The sequence below is a fragment of the Cucurbita moschata genome, unplaced genomic scaffold, assembly GCF_002738365.1.
Source record: "Cucurbita moschata cultivar Rifu unplaced genomic scaffold, Cmos_1.0 Cmo_Scf00007, whole genome shotgun sequence".
Lineage (NCBI taxonomy): Eukaryota > Viridiplantae > Streptophyta > Magnoliopsida > Cucurbitales > Cucurbitaceae > Cucurbita > Cucurbita moschata.
In genome coordinates, this window is record NW_019268523.1 from 1,152,521 (window position 1) to 1,175,149 (window position 22,629).

Sequence of the window (22,629 nt, forward strand, 5' to 3'; positions counted from 1 at the left end):
GTACTGACACTGTTATACGAGGTACGTATTAACTCAATCAGGGTGGAGGTGTATAGGGACCCTAATTTTTTTAGGGTGCATTTGTTTTTATGTATTAATTGTTATTTTTTAAAATTAGAAAGTCCTCTTAGAAGGGAGCGGAGGTATGGAGCTTGTTATCCACCTACCAGGAAAGGGGCACCGGCAGTGAGCGAGGGAGAAGGAAAGAGAAACATAAAGATATAGAGGGAAGAGGGCGGCTTTATTTTCGCGGGATTTGTAGCTTTCATTCCATTGCCTTCTATGTTCCAATTCAACGCCCTTCAAATGCGCAATCTCGAATTAGCTTGAAATTCCATTATCCGTGTGCGCGATTTTTCCGAAAAAGTGCGTGTATATAATTTCCGCATATCATCATTGGTCCCAATTTCCAGGTTTCTCTGTCCTCCACCCACCACCGAAGATCGTATTCTCTTTCGGTCTTCTCTTCTCCCCCCACTTTACTGATCTCTCAAGGTACTTCTCTTTTTCCAACTATTCTCCGTGGCCCCGGGGACCCCTTTTGATGATCGCCCCATATTTTGATTGTTCTGTATTGGGTTTCTGATTCTTTTCATGATTTATGTGTATTCGTGGCCCGATCGTCTATTTCTCGAGTTTTTTCTTATGGGGCTGTCGCATAATTTGAATATCATTTTTCTTGTCCTGTTCCTCTTATTCATCAATGGTATATTGGATGAGTTATGTATGCCCTGGATAACGACGATCAGCTTGGTTTGCTATTGATGTTGTTATGGCATCTCGTCTCCTCATCATCGAAGGAAAGAATCCGTGTTTTCAGAGGTGACCCAGAAAATGATATGGTCTAATGATGGGTGGGTAAACTTTGACCGAAGAGTATTGCATTTCATCAGCACTTTTATTTATTTTTGGTTATTTCAACACTTTTTTTCTTTCATTGTTGTGATTATTGTGGTTTTGGAGTGCTGCCGACAGATTCATATTCCCTGAAATATTGCTAATTGTTGGTTTAATACATGATCTTAGAAGGAATTGTCGGTTAACTTTCTTTCTAGGTGATCACATTGGCATTTCTGCATCACAGTTGCTTTGAGGACAATCCCTTTGGATACTCATCCCATTAACATTACTGAACAGGGGATACTAATTTTACAGAGGAAAATCAGAGTTTAAATAATCCAGTGTTTATTCAACTTCAAGAGGGAGGGTACTGGTTCGTGGAGGCAATTCTACTTCTGCGAGCTTATGTACTCTCGTCTCCGTTTTCCTGCATAATCATTGCCCACGACCTCCATTCGAAAGCAAGTGAATAGCTAAATTGGTTTATCTGTCGACTTGGGAATCTGCTGGTTGGAAGATTGGTAGGAGTTGGCACAATGGGTGCTGTCTGCTGCTGTTTGAGCGTGGAGGATTTCGAAGACTATGTCAATCCAAATAGTTCAGTATATAGGAATTGCACCTGTCTTAGTTGCTTCATTCAGAGCTTCTTAAATGCAGTAAGCCCCATTTTTATTGTAATGTATATCAGGTTATTTTGCGATGTCACTCTCAAGTATGAAAATGTAACTATTTATGAATATATATGACAATGATTCTTTTTAATGTTAATGTTGGTGAAAATTTGAAGAAAGTTTTGAAAGTTTGAAACAAAATAAATTTTGATTACTGTACTTCTTCATATTTTTTCATCACAAAGTTGCAGAAAAAAATTCAATTATTGGTTTTGTTTTTCGAGGATTTGATAGAGACGATGAAAATCGGAACCTACAAATATTGGGAGGGGAATGTCCTGAATATTGATGCTACTTCCTTGTATGTCATATCATTGTGTTGTTTGTTTTCATTTGTGTCTTTCCATATATCCTATCGAAATTATTGCCTTTGATTTATAATGTGCACTAGCGTGGGTATATATATAACCCGCAACCCTCTTTATGGAAAAGCACTCGTAATTTGTTTCGAGTTTCACAAGTGTTTAGCTGTAGTTTGTAACATTATTCTCAAGATAATTGTATGACTCTATTTTCCCCTCTTAATTTCTGTAGTACACATTGGTTTTTCGAAGAGGAGAAGTGCATTCTGTCTCTTCATCAATTCAAGGGGCAACACCTATGAGTTCTACAGCATCAACCGATAACTGTTTATCTGAAATGTACCGCTCACCTCCAAGGCCATTGCCTTATGATGCTGACCCCAGATATATCCGCTTGCAGCGGGATGGATTAATTTCCAGGCGAGAGAAGGGGTCAAGCCATTTACAAGAGGAGTCGGAGCCTTTAAGAGGTGATGTGGATACAGATTCAGATTCTTTGGGCTCATCTGGCAAATGGAATGGATCTGCTTGTCTTGAGGAATCTAAAGAAATTCTTGGCAAGTCATCTCTAAAGTTCCCATCAACTAAATCTACCACTGATGTTGGGTATGCTTATACATCCTCTGAAGATGAGGATGTCTGTCCAACGTGTCTTGAAGGTTGGTTTATTTATTGAGCTTCATTTTATCATGGATCTTATTTTCTTGCTCATAATAATCTATGGTTTTGGCCCTCAATATTCTTGTTTGTTGAGCTTCTGGGTGACAAACAAGTTACTGATCCACACATTTTTTAACGTTCCAAAATTTTGTTCTGCTCATTTAATTTTCTTCTTTTCCCTGGCAGAATATACTTCCGAGAATCCCAAGATAGTGACGAAATGCTCTCATCATTTTCACCTTGGATGTATCTATGAGTGGATGGAGAGAAGTGATAACTGTCCAGTTTGTGGCAAGGTATGGTTCCTTGTATCCATCGGATCATGTAAACTTGTTCAATCACTATTTGAAAGCGACCCTATTCATTGTGTTCGAGTGTCTGACTCAAATTGATGTTTGGATCTGTTTATGTTCTGGAAGTTATGTGTTTCACAAGTGTTCCTATTCACAAGTAAATCAGATTGATGGTACTTTAGTGATCCCAAATCACATTATGATGGTATCTTGAAGGATGTCCGCCTGATTCATGTTGTGTATGAAACTTATGACCATCGCTTGGCTATGATATTTGACAGTTAGGAAACTGGTGGAATGTTGATATTTGACAGTTAGAAAACTGGTGGAATGTTGACAGGACAAATTTTAAATAGGATGCGAAGCTATTGTTAGCTTGATCTGTTTATAAAACAAAATTAAACGTCGGTCCCTAAGGAGTTTAACATGGTCGAATTCTGCAGAGACGGTATTCCTTTTTAGGCTGAATTCTGATTCTAGTGATGAGCTTGGTTAACATTAGAGATTAGATTATGTGATTTGTAAACTGGAAAGGAAACAAACCTTAAGATGTCTGATTCTATTTTAATGTCTTAGGTTATGGCGTTCGATGAAACAACTTGATGTGCGGACGAAGGCAGCAGCAACATCTTGGGCATAACCAACAGCAACATGGTCATTTGTGAATATTGCAGGATAAGATTTTTCTATGATGGTAAATATTATGAATCAAAGTATAACAAAGGTTGTGTCCTCATTTTCAAAGATTATTTCTAAGTTATACAGTTGAATTGATGTTTCACCAAAATATCATCCTATAGGGGAAGAACAATAGGTGTTGTGAATGACTGAAACCTTTCCATTCCATGTTTGGTGTATCCATCTGTTTTCTTTCTTCTCTTGGAAGTGAAATAGGCTCTCACCTTTCAATCATCTCTTCTTCTCAAAGAAACAAAAAGAAATGAGCCAAGATTATGGGAAGTTCATTTTTAGATAACCTGGAGTGAGGAATACTATGAAAGATTATGACTATGGTTGTATGTGAAGTTGGATGCTAAAAAAGTGTGGACAGTAACATAACATGAAATTTGAAACTAATACACTTGTTAGATTGGTCATTGCTCATCAGTGCAATCAAATTGTCATCAAAATTCAGAATTTAATACTATAATACACTATTAGATTGGTTTCTACTGGAAAGTTTCTAATTCAGAAAGATAAACAATTGTGGTATCTGTTCTAATTCTGATTAACATTCGATTGAACCAGACATAATTCAGAAGTCATAGCGGCAAATCTAAGGAAGACAAGAAAAGAAGTGTATTTTCTTAATTCTGACCAGATCCTGATTCACCAAATATAACATCAATTACACTGTCGCTGATAACTCAGAGCAATTCATTCAAATGTGGAAATCAGTTTCGAACCAGATTTCGAGCAGGTTAATACAAACACGTTACGTAATAATGCAATGTTCCATTCAAATTAACGATGACAGCCCTGAACCTCTCCCCCCATTGGGCACAATGGTCTCTGCATCCATTGCATTTGGGTCTTACACCTTGCCTTGCCACAGATGCCTGAGATGCAGATGATGGAAGGAAGATACATGATTAAGAAAGAAAAGGTTTAACGGTATGGGATTGGAAAATAAGGTAGAACAGTAATCAATTACAACAGCTGGCTTGTGATGAGATAAAGAAGAAAAACTGACGAAATTAATACATAACCATAACGTGATAAATGTTTGAGAGTGATTCTAAAATGGCTTAAATCACTTTCGTCATGTTCAAAACCATTCCGAAACATACTTTCAATTTAAACTTCGATTGCATGAAAATTGTAGAGTATAGAACCAAGCATCCAAATAATTTTCCATCTGTTCTAAAAGCCATTCTCGAGAACCACTCATGAATATATCCAAAAACTCAAATATTCTTCTCAATAAGATAGGCTATGAGATTCTTGCTTCAGTTTCCAACTAAAAAAATGCCCACAGATATATAGCATATTCTGTTTTAAGATATTCTTTTACTTGTGTTGGATTGGCAAAACATAAATCTTCAGAAACAATAAGGCTATTTCGCCAGAACTTTGTTACAAATGAATAGGAGATCACTATAGGATATATTTAAAGGAAAGGAACCCTATGAAGATTTGGGGCGACATTGATTTGGTGTTCTCCTCTTAGAGCTTTCTCCTCCAAAGAGTTCTTTAACTATCCTCATCCCTCAATACTTGCAGTGTTCGTTTCGCTCCTTTGGAATTAGATTATCCCCCTATATGTTCTACTACTATAAACCATGTGCTTTTCACTCCTTCAGAATAAGATTCCCCCCTTGTATGTTCCATTCTTATAAATTATAGTCTACAAAAATATTTTTATTATTAAATCTGCAAGAACAAATATGAAATTGCCGTTTACCGAACTTAGGTCATGTGAAAGTGGTACTACTATATTTTCTTTGGTTGTTGGATTATCAAACGTCTATTACAACATGTGCAATCAATTGTCATAAATACTTAATTTTCTGATTTTGAAGATGAAAAGGTAGAGCAAAGGTAAACACAATACCTCTTGTACAAATCATTTACGTATCGCGATCCATTGTAAAACATGAACCACATCAGCACAACCACCAACGTATCTACAATAATATGAGGAGAATTCAAGAGGTTAACAGTGAGAACAAGAAGTAAGATTTGCGCGAACAAAATTTGATCTCACAACAATATCTGAACCAATGAAATTCAACTCCTGATCAGACAAAATCATAAATCCAGTAAACATAAGACACAGGCACACATAACAAGTATAATTAAGATTAGATAGCATATAACCATTTGACAATCAAATCCAAACAGCAGGATCTAACTTTAACAATAGAAAATAAGATTAAACCTTAACGCGAAGAAAAGAAACAGTAAATATCAATAATGATTTGCCTGGACAATAGTACTGGTAGCACAACTTCAATCCAAATCACAAAGAAATGGGTACTATGCATGCTTGCAAGTGATAAAACAGATCACGGATTCATTAGTTAGGAAAAGGTGGGGGTAGAACAGAGAGCATACTGAAGAGGATACGCTCCCACCAATCCAACATGTACAGCCCAAAAGTGACATTGTAAAGGTAGACCTTCCTTTGTATCCAATTCATGACTATAGAAAACCTACAAGCAAGAAGCAACCGCCAAGTCAACTTCAATCTAAAATTTCAGGTAATGGAAGTACGGGGAAACGGATGATGAAACAAGAGGTTATGGCAGTTAAACGATCAAACAAAAAGTCACGTGTTTATTGGTCATGAAGGGCCGAATATTTGGCCGCGTTAAACGTAAGTAGCATAATCGGACGAAGAAACATATCTTAAGAAAGACTTTTGTTTTCATTTTACTCCTCCGACGTCCAAATCTCATCATAAAAAATTAAAGTATTAGATCGAGCGGAGACCATATTCTATTGCCAAACTTCTCGATCGAGCATCACCAAAGAGCAAGGAACAGAAATTTTTCGGATTCCTTCAAAGTCAATTCTAAAAGCAAACACAGATCTAAAAACCCATAGACACGAAAAAAGAGAAATTGCTCAAAAAGAGCCGGTTCCATAAACGAAAGGGAATCGAAAATTAATGAGTTTTCATGCGGTTTTTCCCACGTTCGCTGCAGAAGTCATAGTAGAAAGGATAAATACTCGCTTTTGCTTGAAAGGGGGGCGGAATCAAGCAGGAAATGATGAATTCCAGACAGATTAGAAAGACTACAGATGAACTTTAACAAGAAATTATCAAATTGAAGCTGTTTTTATGACCTAATTCGTCTCACCTTTCATGCAACGGATGGAAATGAAAATTGAGGAAGGGTTGATTCGAGAGCTCTGCCTGGAAGCTTCAGAGGTACAAAAGCTCCTGGAAATCAATGAAAAATTAGTCTGCAGTACCCCTTATTTTCGCCTCGGCCTTTATTTATACCCTATTTATTCCACAAAATTACAAAACTATCCTCCCGAAGGAAGGGCAGGGGTAAGCCTGGCCCAAAACTAACCGTGACCCATCTCCAAGTTTCGCGGGACAACGAAAAACGGCGCTCGTTTTCTTGAAAGCATATAAATTCATTTTCTTCGAACTTCCTTTTCATTTCAACTTTCTTGGCTGATCCTTTTCCTCAGGTACTCTCCTCTCTCCCTCCTTGTCTTTAAATTTTTACGTCGTTTTTTCAGTTTTCACAGTCTGAATTGAATCATACGGCTGACCACAACTTTGTCCTAGATCATCGGAATTGGTTCGACCTTTTCACTGCAATGAGTACTTCTGAATCTGGGTTTTTCTTTTTTGGTCAATCGACTGGTCACTTAATCATTACCCCCTATGAAGCGAGGGATTGCTTATATTATTCTGCAAGTCGTCTTCGTTTTCAATATCTGTCTGTATGCTTCATTTGGTGGAAATTTTCGAATGCTTTAGGGCCTAGAGATGGACATTATGGATGCAATAGCTTGGGGCCGTGAACATACGGTAGCTGTGGCGTCTGATGGGTCACTTTTTACCTGGGGTTTGGCCTTAATAATGCTCTATATTTCTGTCAATAAAATGTTTCTGATACCTAATTATTGTTCTTTTGAGATGTCTAGAAACTAGTTTTTTCTACATTTAAAACTCAACATTAGGCTTCTTTTCCCTTCTTCTTGGGGTTCTTTTTGTTGAAATGGGTTCGAAAAGTAAAAATTGTTTGGAGGAGAACCAGAAACAGTTCAGTTCCCACTCCCGCAATTGTTCAAGTATTTTCATATTCACCCATGCTACTCAGTCATGGTTTCAGACAAAAAGGAAATTAGTATAGCATTGTCACCAGATGTGGAACTGTAGAGCTTCCTTAATCCTTTGTCTTACTTGTCACCAGATGTGGAACTGTAGAGCTACTGAGTCATGTTCTTATGTAGGCAAAAAACCACCCAGTAAAAGCTCAACCAGAAGATCAGCCAGGAATTATTATTCTTGCCAAGGTCTTGAAGTAAGTTTCATTAAGTTGAACTGTTTTTGCACTCTGTTTACCACTGTCAAACATTAATTTTGGGTTACCATCAGAGATTACCTTGCACATCAAACTCATAAAATGAATGGCCTGTGGCATCCCTTAGCAGGGCACAAGCAAGGAAAGTTGCACGCTTCCTTCCAAACCCTGAAAGACATTGGGGCTCCAAGCTGAGAGCTGGTCGTCAAATCACTAGTGTTTACATCTCTCTATTGGATGCAGAGGCAATAATTGGAGCTCTTAGCCATACGGATTACGAAGAGCCTAAAGCACAACGTCCCAAGGTAGAGGATGAATCAGCTCCCAACCAGTAAAAGTTTCCTTATCTTAAATTTTCTATTTCTGAGTTATGCAGTATCTACTTTTTGACCCTCCGCATGAAATGCTCGTTTGGGGACGCTTAGGTAGAAGTAGCAGATTTTTGTTTAATTTTGAGGAAGGCTTTCTTTCAAAATATATCATTTTTGTTCATTTCTAGGAGGTTTAGATTCCTGTCGAGAGAGAGAGAGATCAAGATTTACAGGGAATGCACAAGAAGTCTTTCCCTCTCCATCCCTATGATCAGCAGATGTTTCTGAACGCAAGCTGGTGGTGGTTGTTCTTATTTCCTCTCCAACGGAGGGTTTTTTATTTTTATTTTTAATTTTTGAGCTGTCTTCGTACAAAGTCAAGTTCAATAGGAATACTAAGGTGTTGTATGGATTTAATACCTCTTAGTTTTTAGAGCTTAGGATTGGCAAATTCAGATTGGTGCAACTTATATCTGGTTATACAAAGGAACGAGTTATACGAACTGTGAGCTAAGTCCCAACAAATTTCTAGTTGAATCTAAAATATAGATTTGATGATTTAAGAGAAGTTTAGAAAGAAAGAGATGAAAAAGATCCGATAGCTGAAATTTTGTTTAATCTCTGGTGTTGGATACTCCATTGAGACTTATGCCTTCATCCTTAGGATCGATCGAGTTTGGACCGAACATAGTGAATTGAACAATTGAGATCGAAGGGAATTTGAACATAGCATGTTTTTCAAATGCAACTATTTTACTACTTGTTATAGAGGAAGGTTAAACATGAAGATGGAAAATAAATAAGGTAATTCTTCAGAGAGAATGAGCTTGGTCTTTAGTTTACAATTGCAAGCATCTAATCTTTTAGGATCGATCGAGTTTGGAACGGGAAGGAATATAAGGATGGGATGAACTCGGTTGTCTTAATCTATTTGACAGAGAGATGTACAAATGTTTGTTGGTATTGCTCTGTTTTGACCATATTTGGGGCCCTTTTAGAGGTAAATTTGGTTTCTAACTAGGATTTGAACTGTGTAAGACTAATTTTTGGAGCTTGATCTTGTTGGACTTATCTCAGAAAGCCATGTTGGTTTAAATGTTTAGAACTTGAGGATGTTATCAATAAATCATAGTCATAATACGAAGCCTCTTTTTATTGAGCAACTATGTACGGATATCATATACACATGAACACGGTTGGATTAGAGGTAGCAACAAGGTGTTGCTAGACAATAGTGTAGTTTATACCACAAACCGTTTGATACTTAAGTTGGTTCTTCGAAGTCATCATGAGTTTGTTAGAGTTCGATATGATAGTGAGCGACTGTGAGTGGCTGTAGGTTGGGTTTGTTTAGCAGTGGAAAAAGAGTTGATGAAAATTCAATTTCATTCCTTTTGTCCCTAAGGTCAAGGTGTTAGAATGTTATTGTACATCCTCCCTCCATATATCTCTCTCTACCATTCACAGTGCCTATACATATCATCATCTCCAACTGTACATCGAGTTCTTCACAAGAACTTTTTTTTTTCTTCTTTTTTATAATAAATATTATTGGTTTAATTCAGTCAGTAAGATGAAACCCTAATGTGGAATCCACTTGGAGCTTCCACTCTTGGAAATTTCAACAGTTTATCTCCTCCAACTTCTTCCCACCTGCAAAAACAGAACAAAAAGGGTTTCAGTCTTAAGATCTCAGCTACTGTTTTATTTTCTTGCTGATGTTTCTGAAAAAGAAAGCTACCTGTATTTAGTTACAAAGTAATGTAGAAAAGTAGAAATCTCAGCAATTCCCAGTTCTTTGCCAGGACATTGTCTAGTTCCACCTCCAAAGATGAAGAAGTAATTATGGGACTCCAAGTTTTTGTCCTGCAAAAATGTTACACAAGGGCAAAATGGTCATTTTTCAATAGTGGGTAAGAGAGAGAAGGGTAGAGAGAGAGAGAGAGAGAGAGAGAGAGAGAGAGAGAGAACAATACCCACCAGCCATCTCCAAGGGTTGAAGGTCAATGGTTCAGAATAAAGAAAAGAGTCATAGTTTATCTCTCTGGTATACACATAGATCCTCCATCCTTTTGGAATGAGAAAGCCTGTAAGAAAAAAAAGGTTAAAGATTGAGATTTTTTAGCCCAACATTTTGGTTTGATCTAAGTAAGCACATTGTTGTGATAAAGAGATGAAAAAGATCTGTCATTCTTTATGAGCCTTATCTAATGACTGACCCACAACACAATGAAGAGGGAAGGAAAGTGTCCCAAAATGAAAAGGGTGACTCGATCACTTGAATTACTCAGACTACTCAACTCAAATCATAAAATTTAAGTTGGGTTCATTTTCTTTTTCGATTTGGGTCCGGTTAAATTTTTAGTTGAAAATTCAGACAGTTCATAGGTTGGAACTTTTCTGGTCAGGCTAACCCAACCATAGGTTGGAACTTTTAAGTTGTTTATAAGAACTTTTAGCACCCATGCAACTCACCATTTAGTTCCATGTCCTTTGTAGTTTTCCTCAAGACCCCATTAACAATTGTGGCCAGCCTTGATGTTTCAAAGATCACCTAAACAATTCACAAGCAAAAAACAGTGTAAAGTTGGAATCTTTTTCTCTCTCTTCTTTTTTTGAAGGAAGAAAAACCCTCAAAGAAGTGAAAAGACAACAGTAAAAACATAAAATCATACCGCACGAGTGAACTTCATAGCTTTAAGATCATCCCAATCAATGGGGTCCTCAGGATTTTTCTTCTCTCTGATTGCCAAATGCTCTTCCTGCAGATTTCAAATCTCTAACTTAGAAAAAGAAAAAGAAAAACAAACCCAACAGCCTTTTCAAACTTTTCCAGCTCAGATAAGTTGTAAATCATGTTTTTGGTTCTTCCTTTAATAATACTCACTCTGAGTTGCTGAAGAACTTTGGGATGATCATGGAGAAACTTGACAGCCATCATTGAAGTTGTCGAAACAGTTTCATAGCCAGAGTACAAAACTGTGATGATCTGATCAATGATCTCTTCATCCTTCAGCTTATATTTGTTCTCCTCGCTCATAAAAAACCCAAGCATGTCGTCTTTTTCTGTCTTTGAGGCTCTTCTCTCGTCTATCAGCTTCTGCAACAGCTTTATTATGCTCTTCCTCGCCTGAAAATCACATCAAAACTACTCACTTGTCCAGAAACTGCCGGAGATTACATTACTGGAATTCAAATACAAAACATCTCTTTACCTGAATTCCTTGGCGGTAGTTTGTGCCAGGAAAATCGATGGGGAGCGAGAGGGTGCCGAGAACGAGCTTGAAGAACTCCGGGATGAAAGATTCCGATAGCGGACCGGACTCGATTCCTGCAATCTGCTTCAAAGATGAGCAGAGAGCCATCTGAAGAGGAAGACGGGGGGAAAAAATGAGTGAAAACAGAGGAAGGAGGAGTAACATCATTGGAACAAAATAGCAAATTTGCATTCTTTTCATATAGTTCACCTCTTTAGTCTTGTCTTGGATGTCAATGATTTGGCGATCCCAATTCCTCAAATGGGATCGCATAAACTCATCAACTTTAGGAAGAAGTCGGTCTTTAATCATGGTGGGGCTCACGACGGAGAGCAGAGCAGCTCTCATGAGCTTGTGGGCGCTGCCATGGACGGCGGCGATATTGCATTTGCCAAGGATGTCAAGCATGGACTGAGGGTAACCAGGGACAAGCCCTTTTGATTCATTCATCAGAACATATCTATTAACCTCTGGATCCATACAAACAATCGTAGGACACCCCAAAATATGGGACTTGAAAATGCTCCCATACCTTTTCAAAAACAAAAAACAGAGCAATGTTAAAGAAAATCCCAAAAACCCATAAATCCAAAGCCAGAAAACAGAGAAATCAGTACCTAGCTCTTTGGGATTTCATAAAGTTTGGTCCTTGCTTGAGAAACTCAGTGGTTTCCCCAAAAATAGGCCAGCCCATTGTACCAGGAGGCAACCCTTTTTTGCTGTATCGAACTTCATTCCATCTCAGCAAAGCAGCACAAAAACAGAGGAGCAAGAACAGAGCAAGAATGACCATGGCCAACGCCATTGAAGCTCCCAAGAAAAGAAGAGAGAGATAGAAAGAGAGTATGGAGCTTGGTTGGATTTATGGGTAGCCAAGTGAGTATCATATATATAGACCTCTGAACCACCGCGTGTGGGAGGAGAGAGAAAGAAGGGAGGGCAGTAGTTAGTAGTTCGTGTGTGTTGTGTAGTGAGAGAAAGAGAGATCCCTATACTATAAGGGGAGGGGACCCTACCAATCTTAGAAGAAACTGGTAGGCTAAGGGCCGCACACTGTAAAATTCAATGGCTATGGAAGAAATGAACTTGGCACTCTAATCAACGACTCTTTTTCCACTGCCCCTACGAACCTCCAAGATTTTAATTTCAAAGAACCCTTCATTTATTTATTCTTTGTTATTTTATTTCGATCTATTAAGCCTATAGTTATGTTAACTCCGATAAAATATATTTTTATATATAATGGTTCAATCTTTTATCTTTCCATTATTGAACTTAAAGAAGGGTCTTGAATTGAACGAAGTTTTATCAATTATGAGTGGATAAACAACTAGAGATGTTCACCGAGTGAGAATGGAAAAAAAATCTCTTCTCATTCACCCACTTTGGAACAGGTCCCCTTGGAGCCATGACTCGTTGGAGTAAATGAATATGTCTAGATACAGCAAAAGCTAGAGCTTTTATAATCTGTATTTAGCCACAATGGTTTAGCTCAACATTCGTGTAGACCCAAAATGGACTCGGGAATTAGAAGTGGAATAAAATTGGTACGAGAGAAGAAAAGTGATATAACATAGAAGCTTAGTAAGAAAGGATGTGCGGAAGAAGGAGAGCACATGCAAAGCACTCCATTTTACCAAAAAAGAAAAAAAAAATCCTAAAAGTCGGTCAACAGAATTTACATCATCCACTACAAACACGCACATTCTTACCTTACCATGTGATATCAAAAGTTTATAATCCGTTAATATTAAAAATAAATAAAAAATTTTGTCGGGATGAAGATTGAAATAGAAGACGAAGATAGAGACAGACGAGAAGGCTTTCATATCTCCTCCTTGCCTTATGGACACATCTAGTCATAATAATGATAATTAATTATTAGGCGACGGGTTATTAAATTCAATAATAGGGCTGCTACCCTTGTATTAAAATACAAATTCACATAGGCCTAGGTATAGGTGTAGAGTTAAATATGCACCAATCAAATGTTGGAATTTCTATGAAAATATTATTTAATGTTGGAATTTCTATGAAAAAAAATTATTTAATAATAATTAATTTGTGAAAGAAAATGAGATTTAAAAAAAAAAATATTGAATATTAATCATAGGGCAAAGCCTCGAGTTTGATGCCTCAATGATGCTCAAAAAGGTTCCCCAAAAGTGCATCTACCTTTCAACTCACTCTTCCTTGGGAATTAAAAATCCACCATTTTTTATTTATTTATTTATTTATTTATTATTGTTGGATAATGAAAGTCCCATACCCACCCAAATGGTTAGTAAGATTAAAAAATACTCTTACTATTAATAATATTCGTTTTAAATGTATTATTAATCCCCTTTATTTTTATAATTTTTTTTTAATGAAAACGTGTATTTAATGATTTGGTTTAATAACAAAAACGTGTACTTAAAAGGTTTGGTGCGTGCCATGAGGAATGAAGCTTACAAAGAAGATTGAAATAATTGTCTTGTTCTTACGATCTTTCACGGAAGACACCCGACACTTTGGTTGGACAAAAACGACGAAGTTCGGGAAGAAGAAGCGGAAAGCAAACAGTTAAAAAAAGAAGAAAAAAACAGTGAAATGAATGGAAGGGGAGGAGGGGCAAGGGGTGTGGCAATCATGGTTTTGATTGTAGTAATACGCACCATTCAAAATAGTATTGAGAGGATGTGGGGGTGGCTTCCGTACAGTTGGTGTACATCATGTTCATCAGTCTAATCAACACCTTATACCCCCTTCAAAATCACACATTTATTTTAGTTTCCAACTCTCTTGAATCTCTAGTCGGAGGGGACGATTGTCATGGACGAGATTTAACCGCTACCATGTCAGGTACCGACACTCTCCTATGGTTTGTGAAGATTGTCTCGCGATGTCGTCTCTATTCTCAATTGTGAATAGAGCGTTTCTTAACATCTTATTTCCAGATTCAACACCTAATTGCAACAACATTCCCCAACAACATAACCACGTTACCTACTTATTCTAAACACGCTTTGTTGGATGATCAAATAAAATCCCACACCGACTAATATAGAAAATGATCATGGGTTTATAATCAAATAATACTATCTCCATCGGTGTGAGGCCTTTTGGGGAAGCTCAAAGCAAAACCATGAGAGTTTATGCTCAAAGTAGACAATATCATACCATTGTAGAGAGTCGTGTTCATCTAACACGCTTAATGGAGGACTAAGTTATCCCGTGTCGTTTATTCTTAAATTTATGTGAAACTCGCGTAAGTATACACATACAACGTTAAAATTTCGTCGTGCGGTCGAAGTTTCCCCCCCTATTTTTCACTCTCTTGTTTTGAAGGCGAAGGCGACTTTGTTGTCTGGGGGTGGCACTAAAATTTGGAATGGATGGCGACTTGAAGAAAAGGGTGGATCCATTGCGATCCCTTTGAAAAGGATTTTACATAATTATCAAAATCTCAACTTTATTTATTTTATTTTTTATTTTTTATTTTATTTTCTCTTGAAGAAGTAAATTTCCTACCCTTTTTCCCACCACTATTCATATATGGAATACCCTTTAATTCCTGTAGACGTGGAGGGTATTGCCACGTTTGAGATTCTTTTTCTATTTAATGAATATTTTAATCTCGAATTATTTTTAAAATATTGTTTATTTATTAAATATTGGATTTTGTATTTAAAAATATAAAAATCTAATCCTTTTTAGACTTCAAATTTTTAAATATTGAAAGGGATTGAGAGGCATTTATTAAGACTAAAGATAGATAATTCCAATCATAAATATTGTTGTATGATTTATTATCATTATTATTATTATTATTATTCAAAAGTCGTAAATTTAATCAAATGAATTATACATTAAAAAAAATCAAATATGCGATATAAATATGTACTCGTTAAATTTAAAACAAATTTGGGAAAAGTATTTAATAAATGCGATTAATTTGTTTATTGGTCACTATTTTAATTTTATTTTTAAAATAGTAAATAGAGAAAATAGGAAAGTAGATTGAATTGGTTTTTTTTTTTTTTTTTTTTTTTTTGAAATATCATGCCTTGCCGACATTATATGATTAGAAATGAAAATAATTATTAATTATTGAAAAGAAAAGGAAAAAATAATAATAAGAGACGGAGAAGTAGGGTGATGGAGATGGATGAATGCACACGCCTTCTTTAGAGAGAGAAACCAACACGGTTAGAAAGAGATAGAGACATGTTCCTAGAAGTTGTCTCGGATACGACTTGTATAATGTTTACGAGTCTTTTTAAAATACCTATTAATTTAAATATTTTTAAATATATATTTCTTAATTTTTGAGATAGAAAATATATATATTTATATTTAAAATAAGAAATTAAAATTGTTTAATTGGAGAAGGAAAGGGATGTGTGGGCAGATGCACACATGCGGGTTGGAGAGTGGCGAGGGTGGATTTATTAATAAATTAATAATTAATAAATAATTATAATTATAAAAAAACGGTGAAAATGGAAAAAAAAAAAAAAATTAGTGATATACATTAATTTGAAAGAACCAGTTGCACGAGGGGTCTTTTTTGTCTTTTCTGCTGTTTCTATTTCTCTCTCCTCCTCCCTTTTTCCGTTACTATTTATTTCTCTCTCTTAATAATTGAAGGGAACTCCATCTCCCTCTGTCACATGCACATGCACACGTGTGGACTCATATTTATCTTTTTTATCTTCCATATAAACATATTTCAACTTATAAATATAAATATAAATACATCCCATCCTTTGTTTTTTTTCTGTTGATATTTTTAAGTTCAACCATGATTGTAAAGGCTATCCAATTGTTTATGTTCTCTACTCTAACAATTTATTGCTGAACTTATCAAGTTTTGTGTGTCACATTGTATTTTTTGAGTGACATATTGGTGAGAGTCTTTGCAGTGTGATAGTGAGGTATTCACTTGTAATACTTTGTTTATTAGTGATTGGTTACTACTCGTGAATGTAGGGAAACTTCTTCTCTCCGAACCACGTAAATATCTTAGTATCTCGTTGTGTAGTTCCGTTCATGGGTGTTGTGAGTACATTTATTCCGCTTTCGGAAAAATGGTGAAATTAATTTTAATTTTGTTTGAATGAGGATTTGGGTTATAAAATAAATTGATTGCAAAATTTAATTATTTGCTCAATAATTATGATTAAAATTAACATGTTGCTATTTTGCTATAGCTCCCTTCTATCCATAACAGTACATAACAACAGTAATGCTACTATTTCTTGTCCAATTCTTATTTGTATTTATTATCAGTGGTTTTTTTAAAGAAAAAAAAACTTAAAATTTGTTTTTTTTTTTTTTACATTATTATTTATCTAAACTAATTCTCTAAATTGATTAAACTAACAAGTTCGATAAAAAAAATAGTTTTTAAGAATAAAATCTGGGTCTTAAAGTCAATAAAGTATAATTAATAACGACAAAATTAAAGTCAAAGTTTTGAAATATGAAGATTAATTTCATAATTTTTTATTGGGATGCGTGAATTTCAATAATAGTTATGTTTTTTTTTTTTAAATTACTAATTAGAATCTAATTCATCACCTCTATACTTATTCTAAATTAATATATTTAAGAAATTAAACAACTCAATTTATCTTTTAAATATGGTAATATTTTAATGAATTATGCAAGTAAAATTGATGCATGCCATTATTTTTTAGTTATTTTATAAATTTCAACATAATTTAGTGACGTATTAAATACTAATATTTTTAATGTTTTATGAATGATAAAACTCCGAAATTATAAAAAAAAAATACATAGGAATGAAATTATAATGTATATTTATGAAATTGTAAGAATAAGTGTAGAAATACATTAAAAGCTTCGAAAATTCAAAAGGGGAATAGAAACATGATTGTGGAATTGGACCCATAATTGTTTTTTTTGTATTATATTGAAATAAAAATTAAATTAAAATAAAATAAAAAGAGGAAAGGTAAAAAAATTAAAAAAAAAAAAAAAAAATAGAGGTTTATAGGAAACAGAGGTCCTTATCTTATCAGACTGAGAGAGGCCAGTTGGGTGAAACACTGATCATTGTGCACGTGTGCCCCCTCTCTCCACGTGCCCCTGTTTTTATTAATAATTAACAATAAAATTGATACCAATTACCAAAATACCACTAAAATTAAAATCAACCCAAAGTATAATTTTTCCTATTAAAATCAAAATTAAAATATAGTAACTTAAACGAGAGTAGATGCTCCGTTTATACAGAGAACGAAGAAGGAGGTGGAGGATATGTTTTCTAGCTGGATAAATGAGGTCGGGGCGAGATCTATATTTCCTGTATTTGTTCAAGTCACCGTCCCGTTGACCCATGAATTCAATAGAATGTTGGTAAATAAAAAGAAAAAAAAGGAGGAAACCGAGCTCACGTGTATAAAATTGAATGAAAGATAAAAATGGGGACAAGTGATATTAAAATCAGGGAGTTGAGACATAGGAACATCCTGGTTTAGGACACCATGCCACAACGCAATGCATTTATGACATTAAAACCTCTTTAGCATTAAGAATGCGGCAACAACAATTGTACGGTTCTTTAATATTATTATTATTATTATGTTCAACTTTAATAACACTTCATTATAACTCCCAATTAGGATTTAATATAATTTAATTATCTAATGGGTCCCACATCATTATATTAACTACTCGTATTAATCAAGATTAAACTTTTTTTAAAAATAGGTCTTCAAAAATTATTTCTAAAGCATTAAAAAGAAAAAAAAAAGAAATGAAATGAAAAGACCATTCTACCCTTTATATAGTTTTGGGTTTTGCAGGGAAGTAGTTTCTGTTTGGCAGTGGCAGTGTGGCAGATGAAGGTCACGTGTGCTTGTCCTTCGATGCTCACTTCTTCGCTTCCCATATATATATAATTTTTTTTATTTCAAATCATTCCTTTTTTTTATTTATTTTCTCCAAAAAAAAAAAAAAACATATTGTTATGATTTAATAATATCTCATCCAACAATTTTTTTTCACCAAAATTATTATTTTATAAAGATTTTTCGACTAAAATGAACATTTCAAAAATTTAAAAATAAAAAATTGAACAATTTTTAAAATTTAAAGATTAAACTCAACATTTTAAAAGTTTAGAAGCTAAAATTTGGGAGCCAAAATTAATATATTTTATTATGGTATCGAACTTTATAGATGTCTTTATAAATTGTATACAAAATATCTCGGCTCGGTGAAATAGACATGTCTGTGAAGATGCGGACTACCTGCACCTAGACAGAAAAACTCTATGAAGCTTCACTATTCCTTGGGATTGGCTTTGGGCCTTTCCTGCTTAACTTAGGTGGAGGGCGAAGAAGGCCCCCTCCCGGAGGGCCCGAGCCATCAGTGAGATACCACTCTGGAAGAGCTAGAATTCTAACTTTGTGTCAGGATCTACGGGCCAAGGGACAGTCTCAGGTAGACAGTTTCTATGGGGCGTAGGCCTCCCAAAAGATAACGGAGGTGTGCAAAGGTTTTCTCGGGCCAGACGAAGATTGGCCCTCAAGTGCAAAGACAGAAGGGAGCTTGACTGCAAGACCCACCCGTCGAGCAGGGACGAAAGTCGGCCTTAGTGATCCGACGGTGCCGAGTGGAAGGGTCGTCGCTCAACGGATAAAAATTACTGTAGAGATAACAAGTTGATCTTCCCCAAGAGCTCACCGATTATACTAAAAAAAACTAAATATATCATAATTCATCAATTTAATTAAAATTCTCAATTGGATAGTAATTCAATATATTATTTAATGAATTAAATATATAAAAAAATACATATTTTTCATGCATAATTGAAGCGGGATAGTTCATTATTAGGACTTGTTTCAAAGTAGAAATGATTATTTAATTTGTTTAGTTGCAAATATAATAATATATATATATATATATATATATATATATATTAATTCTTAAAATAATTTGTTTTTATTAATCAACATCACTCTTTTAGTATTAATAATTTCAAAGAGCTAATCATATTTATTTAGCAAAAAAAAATATTAATAAAATAAAATGAAATTGTCACAACATCTATGTGACTAAGATGATGTGTCAACTAAGGATTGGTTTGCTAAATTCCACGTCATCTATTTCCATCTTTGGATCGTCATGGTTTTTTTTTTTAATTATTATTATTAGATTGCAACAACAACCGATGTAATTAAGACAAAGTACGAGGAAAAAAGAAAAGAAAAGCTCAAGAACATTTTAGTTTGTAAGAAAATGTTAAAATTGTACGAAGATAGACATAGAGATTATGGCATGGAAAAAAAACATAAGTGGAAGACAATTTTTGAAATATTCTTTTTTATATATGTTAAGGTATGATAAAAAAATATCGAGTAAAGACAAGATCTTTGTTAGTTAGGAAGATTATTAAATTTAACAATGATGAAAATAAATATCATATCAAAACGACGATAATAACTGAGATTTCATTGTCCCGACACCTATTCATACATCATATTCTATAGAATTGAAAACCCATATAACTTAATTTCAAGATTTAAAATAATTGAAAATTACTACGTATGTTTGAGATCCCACCTCGGTTGGAGAGAGGAACGAAATATTCCTTAGTAGATGCGTTTTAAAACCATGAGGCTAATGACAATACGTGACGGTCTAAACTGAACAATATCTACCAACAGTGAGCTTGAGCTGTTACAAATGGTATCAGAGCCAGACAACGATCGATGTGTCAGCAAAGACGTTGGCTTCCTAAGGGGTGGATTATGAGATCCAACGTCGGTTGGGGAGGGAAACGAAACCTTCATTACAAGAGTGTAGAAACCACTGGTATGCCAATAAGACATACTTTCAAGTGTGCTGAAAGCACCAACGTTGGTCTTTTGGGATGATAGTCGCTTTTAGAAGCGAGACGAATGTCGAGAACATCAGATACTGAAACCCGGAATCGTGGGCATGAAAAAAAAAAGATTCTTTTATTAGGGAAAAAAAAAGAAAAAGAAAAAGTTATGAAAGGGGGTTTGTTTGGCTCCACAAGGGGTGAAGAAGCCTCCCACCCCCCATGTGAGAAAGGTCCCCCATTTGCATACTTGTGTTGATGGCTCCAACCCAAGTGGTTGTCTTTGCTGTTGTTTGCTTTCTCTCCATATTCCCATTCCCATAGTCGTTTGGAGTTTTATTTAAAAGAAAAAGAAAAAGGAAACCCACATTAGGTATATATAACCCCTTATATATTGTTGTAAAGAGGGTACCAAAACCCATGTGATCATCTGGTGTTTGCTTCCCCTCAATTAGGATCAAAACTTGGCCTTTTTCCCCCCTTCCCCTCCCCTTGTGGCCCTCCTCTCCCTTATTCTCTTTCTCATACAAACAACAACTCCTTTCCCCATCTGCATGTTACTCGTACCATCTCCAATCATATCTCTTTCTCTTTCTATATATATCTCCCTTCTCCCCTCTATTTTAGTTTTAATTTTACTCTCTCTCTCTCTCTCTCTCTCTCTCTCTCGATTAAAACTATTTTTTGGTTTCACCCCGCATCTTAACGACTTAGAAGGTGACGGGTACGTGTCCTTTTTTCTATACACCTCGAATTTAATAATTCTTTCGAGTCCAGGGTTTATATAATGTAGTGTGTTACTAATATCTTTTCTTTTTTCATTGATGTTGTCGGATGTGTCATTTTGATGATATTACGTATAAAAGAGGGTAATGACAAACACGATTGTTCGGGTCGAAATCCTTCCAAAATTATTTTAAAAATTAAAAATTAAATTAATGGATATTGGAGAATCTTGTTTCCTCCAATGAACCTTATACTTGAATATCTTCCTTTTATGTATGCTCTTGTGAATGAAAATGAAGAGGGGGTTGACTTTTTGTTTTTTTATTTTTTATTTTTTATTTTTTATTTTTTAAATAAAATTATATAATCCATATATATATTTTTTTTTTTATTTTGTGGGTGAATGTGCTGGAAAATTGCTTTATGCATGCATGCGATCTCAAATCATTCTGATTTTTTTTTTTTTATTAATTTTAAATTTAATTCTTAATCATTATGTTTTATGTAATTATACTAATAAATTTGTTTAATTAAGCAATCTTCGTTATGTTTGATAATTAGAAAGAAGACAAATTCACTTCTAATTTAAGTCAACCATAATAATAATAATAATAATAATAATAATAATCTATTTTATCTTAAATGTACATAAAATTTATTTGATCATAGAATGTGGGAAGCACCCAATAACATGGAGCCCATTAAAATTTCATGAACCATGTTACTACTGAAACTATATATTAGTAGGTTTATATGATATTCCAGATCTTATAATATAATCTTATATTATAACTTTAATATAATTCCCTCTCTTGTTTAATATTATAGTTCTAAGATTGGTAGCATGTGTTGGATACCTCTAAACCTACCTACTCTCACATGTGCTTCTCACTAATAACTTCACTTTGGATGTCCCAATCTTTATATTTAATTTTAATATATAGTTTTTAATTCGACGCATTTAGAGAGAGAAAGGGTGTATTTTTTTTTTTAATATACTAAAGAATTAATTTCACAAATCTATAGGTTGAAAACCCGAGGCTTATTTTGACTGAATGTTTGTTTTTGTCTTCTTGAATTTATAATCGTCTTGGAATTTGTATTAAATTATTAATTATCCACTTGGGTGTGACATCTGCGTGACTCTAATTGTAATTTTTAATTTAGATTTGGTAAAACATTCGATTTTTGTATTAGGTTCGGGTAAATACGGAGTCGAATCGAATGTTGTACCGTTATCAAATGAGGTATGGTCGAATACTGGTGGGGCAATAATGTGCAGAAATAATTGAAAGTAGGGCAAAAATGAAGAGGGGAATGAACTTATTAGTATAAAATAGAAGTCGTTGATTTGTGGGGTAGCAGATCAGACAATTTGGTGCCCATTGTTACCGCAACAATGCAAGACAAAGAGGATTTTCAGGAACATTTTTTTCTTTTTATAAATTGTTTTTAACTTTTTCATTTTATTTTAAATAATGAATTTCATACGTAATTGTAGCCCACTTTTGACACACAAAGCAAACATTACAACAATAATTTATTGCTGAAAATAATAATAATTTTTCTTTTTGAGTTTTTTATTTTATTTTTTTAATAGTTTATAAATAAAAAAATTCGTAAAATAATCTCCAAAAAGCCCGCTGTTAATCGTATTGGGTTGGTAAGTACCAATGTAATAATGGGCTTTGGCCCACATATTCAGGCCCATTAGTTATTTTATTTACCTGAAGTAA

At 34.6% G+C, this 22,629-nt stretch overlaps 4 protein-coding genes across 13 annotated transcripts; 2 read left to right on the forward strand and 2 right to left on the reverse strand.

The window, feature by feature from the left end:
* The first annotated feature begins 133 nt into the window (after positions 1-133).
* On the forward strand, positions 134-3,675 carry LOC111445459 (E3 ubiquitin-protein ligase At3g02290-like). Of its 8 annotated transcripts, none has more exons than XM_023083851.1 (5): positions 134-854; positions 1,056-1,496; positions 2,046-2,472; positions 2,660-2,769; positions 3,343-3,675. In XM_023083851.1, the coding sequence occupies exons 2-5, from the start codon at positions 1,377-1,379 to the stop codon at positions 3,367-3,369; spliced, it is 684 nt and encodes a 227-aa protein (XP_022939619.1). In that variant the 5' UTR covers positions 134-854; positions 1,056-1,376; the 3' UTR covers positions 3,370-3,675. The 8 variants fall into 8 exon arrangements, with proteins under 8 accessions (XP_022939619.1, XP_022939622.1, XP_022939621.1 ...); XM_023083854.1 differs by having other exon boundaries at positions 1,085-1,496; XM_023083853.1 differs by having other exon boundaries at positions 1,138-1,496.
* A 373-nt stretch (positions 3,676-4,048) lies between these two features.
* LOC111445419 lies at positions 4,049-6,697 on the reverse strand. Its single transcript, XM_023083775.1, has 4 exons — positions 6,573-6,697; positions 5,824-5,921; positions 5,321-5,393; positions 4,049-4,325 (listed from the first exon to the last, which is right to left on the reverse strand). The coding sequence occupies exons 2-4, from the start codon at positions 5,906-5,908 to the stop codon at positions 4,301-4,303; spliced, it is 183 nt and encodes a 60-aa protein (XP_022939543.1). The 5' UTR covers positions 5,909-5,921; positions 6,573-6,697; the 3' UTR covers positions 4,049-4,300.
* Positions 6,698-6,809: 112 nt separating this feature from the next.
* Positions 6,810-8,589, forward strand: LOC111445418 (probable tRNA (guanine(26)-N(2))-dimethyltransferase 2). Of its 3 annotated transcripts, none has more exons than XR_002710853.1 (4): positions 6,810-6,915; positions 7,687-7,757; positions 7,885-8,062; positions 8,257-8,589. XR_002710853.1 is itself a non-coding variant. In XM_023083773.1 (4 exons), exons 1-4 carry the CDS (start codon positions 7,278-7,280, stop codon positions 8,354-8,356), a joined length of 396 nt encoding a protein of 131 aa, XP_022939541.1. In that variant the 5' UTR covers positions 6,950-7,277; the 3' UTR covers positions 8,357-8,589. The 3 variants fall into 3 exon arrangements, 2 of the variants coding, with proteins under 2 accessions (XP_022939541.1, XP_022939542.1); XM_023083773.1 differs by lacking the exon at positions 6,810-6,915 and adding an exon at positions 6,950-7,298 and having other exon boundaries at positions 7,885-8,088; XM_023083774.1 differs by lacking the exon at positions 6,810-6,915 and adding an exon at positions 6,950-7,298.
* An 847-nt stretch (positions 8,590-9,436) lies between these two features.
* On the reverse strand, positions 9,437-12,392 carry LOC111445417 (cytochrome P450 85A-like). The gene is made up of 9 exons (XM_023083772.1): positions 11,943-12,392; positions 11,536-11,857; positions 11,284-11,433; positions 10,956-11,198; positions 10,744-10,830; positions 10,544-10,622; positions 10,049-10,155; positions 9,810-9,934; positions 9,437-9,721 (listed from the first exon to the last, which is right to left on the reverse strand). Exons 1-9 carry the CDS (start codon positions 12,128-12,130, stop codon positions 9,634-9,636), a joined length of 1,389 nt encoding a protein of 462 aa, XP_022939540.1. The 5' UTR covers positions 12,131-12,392; the 3' UTR covers positions 9,437-9,633.
* Positions 12,393-22,629: the final 10,237 nt, after the last annotated feature.

Bases quoted from the DNA above. Each gene is read 5' to 3' on its own strand.
- LOC111445417 (XM_023083772.1), bottom strand. From the start codon at position 12,130: ATGGCGTTGGCCATGGTCATTCTTGCTCTGTTCTTGCTCCTCTGTTTT. The intron at 11,858-11,942 runs GTACTGATTTCT...GTTTTTGAAAAG, and splicing joins ATGAAATCCCAAAGAGCTAG to GTATGGGAGCATTTTCAAGT. The intron at 10,831-10,955 runs GTGAGTATTATT...TGAAATCTGCAG, and splicing joins AAGTTCTTCAGCAACTCAGA to GAAGAGCATTTGGCAATCAG.
- LOC111445418 (XM_023083773.1), top strand. From the start codon at position 7,278: ATGGGTCACTTTTTACCTGGG. The intron at 7,299-7,686 runs GTTTGGCCTTAA...GTTCTTATGTAG, and splicing joins TGGGTCACTTTTTACCTGGG to GCAAAAAACCACCCAGTAAA. The intron at 7,758-7,884 runs GTAAGTTTCATT...GGCATCCCTTAG, and splicing joins ATTCTTGCCAAGGTCTTGAA to CAGGGCACAAGCAAGGAAAG.
- LOC111445419 (XM_023083775.1), bottom strand. From the start codon at position 5,908: ATGAATTGGATACAAAGGAAGGTCTACCTTTACAATGTCACTTTTGGG. The intron at 5,394-5,823 runs GTATGCTCTCTG...ATATTATTGTAG, and splicing joins GTGGGAGCGTATCCTCTTCA to ATACGTTGGTGGTTGTGCTG. The intron at 4,326-5,320 runs GTATTGTGTTTA...TCTGCATCTCAG, and splicing joins GTAAATGATTTGTACAAGAG to GCATCTGTGGCAAGGCAAGG.
- LOC111445459 (XM_023083851.1), top strand. From the start codon at position 1,377: ATGGGTGCTGTCTGCTGCTGTTTGAGCGTGGAGGATTTCGAAGACTAT. The intron at 2,473-2,659 runs GTTGGTTTATTT...TTTCCCTGGCAG, and splicing joins CTGTCCAACGTGTCTTGAAG to AATATACTTCCGAGAATCCC. The intron at 2,770-3,342 runs GTATGGTTCCTT...TTAATGTCTTAG, and splicing joins ACTGTCCAGTTTGTGGCAAG to GTTATGGCGTTCGATGAAAC.